Genomic DNA, 11,852 nt, shown 5'->3' with positions numbered 1-11,852 from the left:
TTTCTGTTGTTAGTGAGCACAGAATTAATCAAGGACATGAATTTGATTGGTCGAATCCTTTTATTCTGCATAAAGAAAACAATAGAAGAAAAAGAGAAATAGCCGAAATGTACTTTATCAAGAAATTGAATTCCACTATCAATTTACAGAAAGACACTGAAAGCTTTAGTACGATATATGACAGTTTGTTTAGAAATTGAAGTAACAAAAAAAAATTTTTAACATACATGGTTGGGAGCTATTATTAGTAGTTTATTATTGGTATGTAAAGGCAGGATGACATAAGCGAACCGAATATATCTATTTATTTATTTATTTATCTTTTTATTATTTTATATTTTTTATATTCCATTTTTTATATTCTATTTTAGTAATTTGCCATATGGTACATCACAATTTAGCGAGAATGTAAATATTGTTAACTTTTAACTTTGACATAATTTTCGGCGTGTTTATTCGTTAGTACAGTGTGCTCAGTCGTGGCAAAATGACACAAGTGAAACGCAGTGAATTTACCATCCGATCTTAAGTTAAGTCTCACCGGAGCGTACTTTTAAATGTCAATAACGATATGCAGTAACTCATTGTAAGTCTCATTTGTTACATTTCAGGTTTTCAATTTAAATGTTGATTCTGATTGCATGTACATTAATTTCTAGAATGCTTCTATTGTAATTTTGAAAAGGACCACAGCCCGTATGGTCGAAACGTCAATAAATATAGTTTAACAAATCTAATAGACAGCCAGTGTAGTCAGTTTAATATCTACTACCTCAGATAGAAATATTTTTATCGGCTCTCAGTATTAATAATAATATAAATATGAAATTTTTTAAATCGGTAGAGCACAAGCACGGAAAACTAATTCTTCGGAACTGTATCTCTTGGCTTGAGATTATTAAGTTCGCCTGGGTCGAACAACATAAAGATTTAAATCTTTATTCATAAAATACGAATAAAATTTTATTCAAATTAATCTTTATTTATAAAATAAGAATAAAATATTATTCGAATAAATCTTTATTCACACACACACACAGAATTACCAAATAAATTTTTATTCGGATGAAGGCTCAATCGTATGACATGAATAAAGTTTGATTCGAATAAATACCAATTATTTATGTCAAATGTAGAAACATTTGCATTTTAAAAATACGAATTTAAAGATTAAGAACGCTTAAGAATTTTAAGATTTTTATTTTTCTTTTTTGTTTGATTTGCAATTTTTTGTGATTTGTTATAAATACAAAAACTACTTAGTTTCTAATTTCTAGGTATCATTTATATTTATTTTTTTATGATACATAGTATGTATTACATACTATACAGAACAATAAATGTAAGAAGAAAAACTATTCAGTTTCAACAAAAAGTTTTTTCCTTATTTTCTAACCTTACACTACTGACATTTTATACGATAAAATTTCATTCATTGTTTGTAAATAAAGATTCATTTGAATAAATTTTTATCTACAAGTTAAAAATACAACTTTACTCGAGTAAATCTTTATCCGTGACTTATAATTAAATATTGTTTAAATAAAATATTAGTCATAATAGTAAATTAGCTAACAAGTGCGGGGGATCGTAAATCGGCCGAGAGTGCGGAAGTTTGGCGCACGAGACGAAGCCGAGTGTGACAATCCGCACGATCGGCCGATTTATGACCGGCACATGTTGGCTACGATATTTTGTGTAACCGGTGCGTGGAAAGGGAGCCCTTTCTAAAATCCCATCATGTGCGTAAAGGGCGACTTTTCGCGCGCTGGTTGCACAAATAACAGCGTCCGAACTGCATCATGGTGACACGCTTGGTTTAATTTTGTTTAAGAAAAATTTCGTTTAAGAAAAACGGTATTAATCAAAACAATGACACGGAACTTCTTGACAAGATCTATTTTGACATTCTAGATAAATTAACAAATTTATTATTTTTTTTCTGTTTTGATATGTACCCACAGTCACATCTGAGACACGATATAAGTAACAAGCGATACAAACTACTATATACAAAGCACACTGTAAGTTTTTTAAAAAACATTTTTAAAAACCATTTTTAATATTGTTTTAACATTGTTCAATTAATTTTACGTAAGTTTAACGGATAATCATAATTTAATAGAAAGAGAATATATTTGATCACCATGGAACTCGATTTTGACGGACAAAAAATCTTTTTTCGCTTTCAAACAAAGAATGGGTTGTATAAAAATCTCTTATTACAAACAAACGTTCCATAATTATGAGATTAAAAGCGTTATGGTACATATAATATTGTTTATCTCATACCGTGTTCCATTTATTATAATCTAAGATACACAGTCTAATTGTAAGTTATTGTATATTATTTCTGGATGTAAAACATTTTTTATATCTAGATAATCAAACACTTCAGAAAATTTGACACATACATTCTTCTTGTATTCCAAACGTTGAGTTAATAACACAATTGAGATAATCATTTTGTGTTCTAAGATATTTTTTCCTTCATAAACAAGTTTTTGTGCATCTTTTTTAGTGGCTGTGCAAATACGACAATAATATTGAGTGTTAAATCCCTTTGGAAAGCCAAGTATCGTGTTCAAACCTAAATTATCTCCAACAATAAACATTAAGCGAAAATATATTTTTTGCTCTTTATTGTTAATATTTATAATTATTCCATTAATGCTGGGAACTATTATTTGGTCAACAATGTGTGAAAAGATTTTATTTCCTAATTTTTTTATGATCTTGATAGTTATGCAGTTGCATAAGTAAAATGTTGTTTAGATTGCTCGAATATTGAGGTAGTAGGCATTGAGGAGGTAGAGCAGAGTTAAATAAATTGCACCTAATTTATGAATTGATTTTCGCGATAATTTCTACGTCAAAAAATAATGCTATTAGCAATGTCAATTTATTTTGATTTAATTTTCCAGAATTCCACATTTTACCATGGAAAACTGAAGTTAATAATATAGTATTATTTTTACATTCATTTATAGATTCCAAAATACTAGTAAAAATGTTAGGCAATTCCAAAAATTTTTTCAAAACAAATTTTACACAAATTATATTAATTTTTTTAAATGTAGAATTAATTGCTTTTGTAATCTTTTTTTTCTTGGAGCTAAGAAGGAATGAATTTTAATTAGTCCTATCCTTTTTGTATCAACATCCATAAATGTTTACTAGCATCTGGGTAGTTAATTTGCAAGACGTGGAAAGCTTTAAAGCAAACATCTAAAGCTTCTAATGTAGATTTTGTTGAGTATAAAATTTCATCTATACTGATTGAGTTATGTTTTCAATTTGACCTACAACTATTATATAAGGTTGTACAAATGTTTGCATCTCTTTCGCTTTAGCATTGCTTTCTTGACGAATTCTCGTAATATCACCACAAGTCTATAACAAAATATATTCATTTCATATATTAAATTTATCAATATTTCTCTCTCTCTCTCTCTCTCTCTCTCTATATATATATATATATATATATATACAATATATATATACCCAGATAACCACAGTAATTATTATGACATCAAAATGATGTCATAATAATTACTGTAGCTATCTGAGTATGTATATAAATATTTGAATAAAAACTTTGCAAATTAATATATACTAACAGTTGCACATTTTAGCATACTATCTCTTGACAAAACAATTGATGCTTTACTATATTTTGTTTTTTCACAACTCTTTTTAATTCTTTGTTTTGGAGATATTATATATGAAAAAAGTTGTATAGCAATCGTTACTTTGGAATCTGAAAATTCCAAAATTGTAAAGTAATAAATAAGCACATTTGCATTACGTATGCTATTATACAAGAGTAATAAATTATATATTTTACCTTCAGATATATCCAAATTTAATTTTCCATTAATTCTATAAAATTATCATTTTTACCAACAATTGTAATATTTTGTGATCTTATTGAAAAACTCATTCCATTTTCTATTCTTAATGCGAGATCTGATAAATGCATTTTATCAAAATCATTTTAAATAAGCTCATATCCATTTGGATATTTGAAAAGTGGCCATTCTTCAAATATACTATTTAACTTTTTATCAGTTGATTTCATTAATGTTGCATATCAATATTCAAATGTTTTAAATTATTTTTCTAAAACAATCTCCAAAGGTGTTTGGTTAATTTTTAACCAGTTTAAACTTTCTTTAATATCTTCATTGAAAGCTAAAAGCAAAATAATTACAGAAATTGAAAACACGATAATTACAAAAAAGGACCCCGCACATTTCTTATGGAAATTGGCTTTTAGTCGAATTGCTTGAAATTGAAATATGTTGTAGTTCTGAGGTCCCTGATGAAAAGTCTCCATAGGCACAACCGAATCCTATGGCTAGTTTCAGAGATGTGGGCGGTCAAAGTATTCTCCGCCGTGCACTACATACGCGTCATTGTCGATTCTTTAGGGCTTTATTTCTATTATATATGAGTTAAATAGTTACAATAACAATAATTGTAATAAATATTATAATAATTATAATAAATATAATTATAATTATAATTAAAATTATAACTATAATTAAAGGACATCGTACGTTTCTTATGGAAAAATTGGCTCTCAGTCGAAATGTTGCTCAGTTGCTTGAAATTGAAATATGTTGTAGGTGATAGTATCCTGAATAAATGTTCTTATGGGTGCAACTTCTAAAAATGGGCAGTTTACGAGCTAGAACCTGCTTAATCCACCACTTTGTAATTAAATAAGATAAATGTAAAACATATGAAATGCGTACGTTTGTAGGCTATTTCAAGTAATATAATAAGTATGCACTCTCTTACACTTCCTCCAAGTCACAGTTATTCCCTCTCAAGCCACCCCAAAGAGATCACATACCCAAAACGTCCACGTCGTTGATCCTGGATAACGCAAATCTTGGGTAAAGTATGATAAAGTGCAAGATAATATTATTTAATTATTTTATGGAAAATATTCTTACACGCACACACTTAAACAGTAATATACTCTGCATTCAAATGTACACACGCACGCATGCGCACGCGCACGCGCATACATACACAATTTTTCCATAAGAAACGTACGATGTCCTTTAATTATAGTTATAATTTAATTATAATTATAATTATATTTATTATAATTATAATATTTATTACAATTATTGTTATTGTAACTATTTAACTCATATATAATAGAAATAAAGCCCTAAAGAATCGACAATGACGCGTATGTAGTGCACGGCGGAGGATACTTTGACCGCCCACATCTCTGAAACTAGCCATAGGATTCGGTTGTGCCTATGGAGACTTTTCATCAGGGACCTCAGAACTACAACATATTTCAATTTCAAGCAATTCGACTAAAAGCCAATTTCCATAAGAAATGTGCGGGGTCCTTTACGAAAAAGTTTATAAAAAAACAACAAATCATGCAAATAAAATAATATATAGTTGAAGCATACGTAATGTTATTGTTTTCCAAATATCCAACGATTATGTTACATAATTTATTTCTCATAGAATTATTAAGTTCCTTTGCTTTAGAAATTTGTAAAATTATTTTTCCTGTTTGCGATTGTTGCAATAAATCATTAATGCTAGGCATTGTGTCCAGTATAAACATATCTTTTGAACAAAAAGCATTTTGTCTACATAATATTCCTCCTTCTTCATTAATTGTAGAACTATTTGTATCTTGCAATTTCTATTCATTAGTTTCATTTAAATTTTTATTTTCGTTGTTCTACAAACGTATTTATAAAAAGCTTAGTGTATTATATATATTGCAACGTCTTTTCCTGTGCCGAAACGCCAAGTTCGGACAGGGGAGCGTTCAATTTAAAGATTCTCCAAGTTTAACTAATAAAACGGTAAAAATCGGTATCAGCAGAGTTAATTCTACGCCCTTAGGGGCGTTCATTAACTCACGGTAAAGTTGGGCGCCAGGCGCGTGTAAACGCGCCACGATAATACTGTGAACGGTACTTAAAGTTACTTTTCCAAATTTCATACAGAGTCGCGGGTCTATAGGAGTGATGGGTCTATGGTTGAGAGAGAGGTATAGAGAGACATACACGTGGTGTTAGAGTTTGACAGATATATATATTTGACACTTAGGATTTACAATTTGACATCGGATACATACAATTGGATAATAAAATTATGTAACAAACAGTAAGATATAACTTGCGGTATTGAAACGAAAAATATAATATCATAAGATCTGCGAGTAACGGTATTTTCGGAATTGACTTATAAAATTAGTATTAATTATACACGGTGAAACATTCTATATAATTTCGCGACAATAATATACAAACGGAATAACAAATACAAAATCGGTAAACGTTATGATGGTCTAACTTATTTTCGCGGGCACGCGGAATAGACAGAGGTCACAATACGATATTCCGAGACACGGCACGGTATGCAAAAAAAAACAAGATAACAACTAGATGACGGAGATTTCGTGATTCTCTCGCACGACTCTCTCGCCGAGTCGAGAACAATGAAATAGTTAACAAACTCGCGGAGACGGCTACACGCAAATCCCGAAAATCTAATAATCGAGCTAATAATAACGTGACTCTGAATATTTCGGTAACCCGAATTTACGATAATTATTTTCGAGACGATAGACTGTCGGCGGCACTTTTCGGAGAGGGCTCTCTTCGCGAAACGCAAAGTCGGCTGGCCCTGCGATACGATATCCCGAAAAACGAAAAGAGAGAGACCGCTCTCTCACACACAAAACGGTACGAAAAATGAGAGAGTACGGTACTCACGGTAATTACGGTATACGATCAATCTCTACGGTACCAACCAACACGTAACTACGACTACTCGAGAGGCGGCTTACAGTTTCTGGCGGTGAAGTCGAGTCCTTGGGTCGCACTTTTGGAGTCCTGGAGTCACCCTCTCTCGTCTAAGGCACACCGAACAGTGGAGAGCCGGGCCTCGCGCGTCTCGGTACCTTCTTTTTCGCGCCGATCTTTTGCGCATCCCTCGATGATAGGGTCGATGGCGGGGGCCCTAAGGTCTCCCCCCGCCTCCCCCTTTAGCTGAGGTAATTCTCACGCCGGGAGCGGAACGCTGTTCGACAGGATTTTCCTCCGGGTTTCTTCCCGCGGCATCTCTCCTTCGGGAACAAACGGGGGCTGGCCGGGCCCTCCGTAGTCCCCCTTCAGGATCGGCCCTGTGGTTTACTTGGCTCCCGGAGTCTTCTCGGTATCTATAATATTTTAACGCCTAGATTCTGCGCGAGATATATCAAATTAAATTACGAATACTTGATACTTAACTGCGCGAGGTCCCGCGCTCTCTCTCTCCTATGCTCGCTCCATCCTCCTTTCGCGCTGCGGTATTCCGGCATCCTCCTTCTCTCTCTTGCTGCGGCACTTCGGCATCCTCCCTCTCTCTCTTGCTTAACATGTCTCTCTCCGGCCGCTCTCTCGAGCCGTCCTTGTCGCTCTACCTACGAATCGCGTCGCACGCGCATCGACAGGCCGATGCTGCGTGCAACGGCGATTCTTCGCAAAAAATACGGTAATACGAAATACGAAAAACGACGGATCGCACCCTCCCCGAAGTGAGGGGCGCTCCAGGTCCCCGCGGCCTACCCGATCGGGCTTTTTCGCCCTTGTGACGGCGCTCCAAAAGCGTCACGTCACAACTCCCCCCTCCTAGGGAAGGACCGAGGAGGTCTCGCTACAAACCCTTCACCTGCCGCCTCTCCGGCAGATTCTCTTCCACATGCTTAAAAATTGAAAACGGTAGGCTGCCCTGTATCTCCCTGACTGCCCCGACAGCAACATCGCGACATATTCTTTTCGCGTCCACGCTCTAAAACCTCGCATGAGCCGCTCCGCGACCTCGCGATAGGGGAAATTAGGAAAAGGGAAATAAAGAATACTCTGGTTATCCAATACTATGGGTTTATTCCCCTCTTTGTCCCTGGTCCATCATACAAAACAATTCTCAAAAAAAACAAACACGAGATAAAAATAAAGAAAAATATACGGAAAAAAGAAAAAATCGAACAACCAGAAAAAAAAGAAGAAAAAAAGAAAACAAAAAAAAGAGATATCAAAAAAAAATAAGAAAACTCCTCGCTCTTCTCCGCGGCCCCCGCGACGTCCTCATATGGACTTCCCGTCCGTGTCGCGGGCCCACGGCCACCCGTCCCGCGTCGGCGAGTCCTCGCGCGCCGGCGATGGCACTCGGGGTGCTCGCGGTCCTCGTCCGGCCGTACACGGCTCTGCCCTGCGGTAGTTTGGGCCGCAGCGGGGGCATTGGCGTAGAGTTACGCCCCGCCACCCGCACCCATAACAGAAATCGTGGGTGCGCCCCAACGGACAGGCCGTGTACGCGTGTGCCTGGTTTTCGCAGTTCCAGCACCCACGCTGGAGTTCGCGGATCGGCATCCCTCGGAGAGACCGAGTGCGCTGCACTCGGCCGGAGCGTACCCTCGGGGTTCGCCCCGGAGATGTCGCCCGCTCCGTCGTCCGCGGCGGCGGAGGTGTTCGCGGCTCGGGCTCCACACGCGGCTCGTCGGGCGTCTGCACCGGAGTTTCCCGGGTCTCCGGGAACTCCCGCACCACCGCCCCCTCGGTAGTGTATACGGCCGCATGATACTGCCCGGTCGTATCTTCCATGTCGGGCCAGAAGCCCTCGTCGTGCTCCTCGATGAAGGCCGCGACCTCGGGGTGCCGTTTCCAGAAATTCCGCAGCAGCGTCCGGGCTGCGACACGTCCGTAACATTTACGCGGCATCTACAAAACGGTATCCGGAACGTGATAAGCTTTAAGGTCCTTAATGTGCCATTTGCCTGCGGGGGTCCCGTCCAGCTGCGCTAATTCGTACACAACTGGAGAGATCACCCGCGCTATCCTGTATGGTCCCTGAAACTTGTGAGCCAATTTTGCAGCGATCCTTTCCGCGGCGGATGATAAAACGTGTTGCCGCTTCAGTACCAGGTCTCCCACCCGAAATCTTTTATCCCGTCTACGTAAATTGTAGTGGGAGGCCTGTTTCTCGTACGCTTTATTCAAATTTTCGACTACCCATTCTCTCAATGACTGTAATTTCCGCATCCTATCTGCCCACTTCGCGGTATCTTCGGCGGTAACTTCGGTAGCTTGCTGAGTGCGCCTACTCAGGGAGTAGACCGGTACTAATTCCCGCCCCAAATTCAAGAAAGCGAGAGACGCGCCTAACGACGAATGACATGCGGTATTGTAAGCGAACCGAAATTCGGGAAGGTGTTCGTCCCATTCTCGATGATCTTTATCTATGAACGAGATTATCATCGTTTTAAGAATTCGATTCACTCGCTCTACGGGGTTAGCCTGGGGGTGGTATGGCGGTACGATAGTATGCGTTAGGTTGTGTTCTTCCGCGAACGTCTTCAGGACTTTATTTATAAATTCGGTACCGTTATCGGTCAACAAAAATCGCGGCGCGCCCCATCGGGATATCACTAAATTCTCGAGGGCCTCGCTAATTTTACTCCCGTTGGCCGCTCTTAGGGCCTTGCATTCGACCCATTTTGTAAATAAGTCCTGTATCACCAAAAGATACTAAAATCCGGCTTTGCTACGGGGCAGCGGACCTACGGTATCGGCCGCGACTACGGTCCACGGGCCGTCCGCGATGCGACGTCCCATCAGACCCGCCGGACCTGCCTGATCCACCTTTGTCCGTTGACACAAGTCGCAATTTCGTACATAAGCGGTAACTTCTCGAAACAAATTCGGCCAAAAATACGATACGGCCACGCGCTGATAAGTTTTTTCCACCCCCAAGTGTCCCGCCTGCGGCATGTCATGCGACTCCCTTAGGGCTTCTATACGGTATTCCTTCGGTAGTACGAGTTTCCATCGGTCTAAGTCCTCCACGATATCCGAAATCACGCGCTTCGGTCTCAAAAAATACAGTCTACCGTCCAGCACCTTCAATTGCGTGAACTTACTTGGGGTTTCGATAACTTCCCTCAATCGCTTTCGGTACCATTCGTCCGTAATATTTTCTACATCTATCGTCTCTATCGCGGCATTTACCAAAGCGTTAGTGCGCTCGGTATACGGTATCATGTCGGTATCTTCCCCCTCGTACATTTGCGATAGGGCATCCGGTACATGATGCAACGCTCCCTTACGGTGTATGACCTCGTAGTCATACTCCAATAATTCCAACGCCCATCTCGCCAATCTACCCGTCGGGTTCTTTAAATTATGTAGCCAGCGTAGGCTACTATGGTCGGTAACTACCGTAAAGCGGTATCCTTCGAGGTACGGTCGAAACTTCTTAATCGCCCATACGACCGCTAAGCATTCCTGTTCGGTAACCGTGTACCTCGTTTCGGGATCTGCCAGTGCTCTACTCGCGAACGCTATCACTCTTTCTTCCCCGTCTATCGTTTGCGTTAACACCGCGCCTAATCCCACCGAACTCGCGTCTGTCTGCAGCACGAACGGTATCTCGAAATTCGGACAAACCAGAGTCGGTGCGGTAACTAACTGATCTCGGATCTCCTGAAAGGCGCGATCCTGATCATCCCCCCATTCCCAGCGCCTGCCTTTCTTCAACAGACGCGTTATGGGCTCGCTGAGCGTCGCGAACTGCGGTATAAAACGACGGTACCAAGATGACATCCCCATAAATCTCCTTAACTGCTTGATATTTCGCGGTGCGGGATATTCCAAGATCGGTCGCGTCTTTTCGGGATCCACGGTAAGGCCCTCTCGCTGCACGATAAATCCTAAATAACGCACCTGAGAGCGGCAAAATTCGCACTTGTCCGGGTTAACTGTAAGTCCGGCGGTAACTATTTTATCTAACACTTTCTTCAACCAAATCATGTGTTCCTCGAATGTAGGCGTAACTATTACTATATCATCTAGGTACGCGAACGCGTGCGGTTCCATTTCGGGCCCTATCAACCGGTCTAATAAGCGTTGGAAGGTAGCCGGAGCCCCCGTAAGACCATATGGCATTTGCGTAAAATGATATAATCCCATCCCTGGGACACTAAAAGCGGTAATTTCTCGACTGTTCTTTGCCAACGGTATCTGAAAGTATGCCTGACTTAAATCGATTGTCGAGATGTATTTGGCCGACCGTAACTTGTCCAAAATTCCGTTCATGTTTGGCAACGGGTACGCGTCTTTCTTCGATACTCCGTTAACCTTGCGGAAATCTAAACAAAAGCGGTATTTACCGTTCGGCTTTTTCACCATTACGATCGGATTCGACTACTCGCAATAGGATGGCTCTATAATCTCCGCCGCGAGCATTTTCTCGGTCTCCGCCCGTATTGCTTCCTGCACTTTCGGCGATACTAAATAGCAGCGTTGCTTAATCGGGGGGCTCGAACCCACGTCTATCGTGTGTTCGGTTAATGCGGTAACTCCGGGGGTGTCTGAGATTGACGGTAACGTTCGTAAAAAAATTTCTAAACTTTGTTCTTGTTTGGGCGTCAAGTCGGATAATCCACAGCACGAAATCCCCTGCGTACTTTCCGTAGTGAGGCGGTAACGGATGTGTGGCATTTGCGAAAAATGCCATTCGCTTGTGGCGAAATCTATTACTATTCCAAATTTTGTTAAGAAATCAATCCCGAGTATACACGGTACAGCTAAATTCGGTAACAAACCAACGGTAATTTTGCGGCATCTATCCTCTAATTGTATCGGTACGGTGGCCTCGGCTATAATATCCGCGAGCTGACCGTTCGCGGTGCGGATCTGAATCCCTCTAGTACGGGAAGTCGGGATGTTTAGCGCTTCGATTATTTTCATTCCGTCGCGGCCTATTAATGTGCGATTGGACCCCGAGTCCACGAGAGCCGTTAGACTATGGCCGCGTATCGT

At 39.7% G+C, this 11,852-nt stretch overlaps 1 protein-coding gene and 1 pseudogene across 1 annotated transcript; both read right to left on the bottom strand.

Moving 5' to 3' along the window:
• Nucleotides 1-3,142: 3,142 nt before the first annotated feature.
• On the bottom strand, nucleotides 3,143-8,753 carry LOC146722436 (uncharacterized; annotated as a pseudogene).
• Nucleotides 8,754-9,290, bottom strand: LOC146722435 (uncharacterized). The gene has a single exon (XM_085484777.1). The coding sequence runs from the start codon at nucleotides 9,288-9,290 to the stop codon at nucleotides 8,754-8,756; it is 537 nt and encodes a 178-aa protein (XP_085340903.1).
• Nucleotides 9,291-11,852: the final 2,562 nt, after the last annotated feature.

The sequence above is a fragment of the Nylanderia fulva genome, unplaced genomic scaffold, assembly GCF_048542155.1.
Source record: "Nylanderia fulva isolate GAGA-0341 unplaced genomic scaffold, ASM4854215v1 Scaffold314, whole genome shotgun sequence".
Lineage (NCBI taxonomy): Eukaryota > Metazoa > Arthropoda > Insecta > Hymenoptera > Formicidae > Nylanderia > Nylanderia fulva.
Note: the sequence above shows the minus strand (reverse complement) of the source record. Positions and strands in the feature narration are given on the sequence as shown.

What these genes read in the sequence shown, in the direction of transcription:
- LOC146722435 (XM_085484777.1), bottom strand. Translation starts at nt 9,290, where the DNA reads ATGATAATCTCGTTCATAGATAAAGATCATCGAGAATGGGACGAACAC.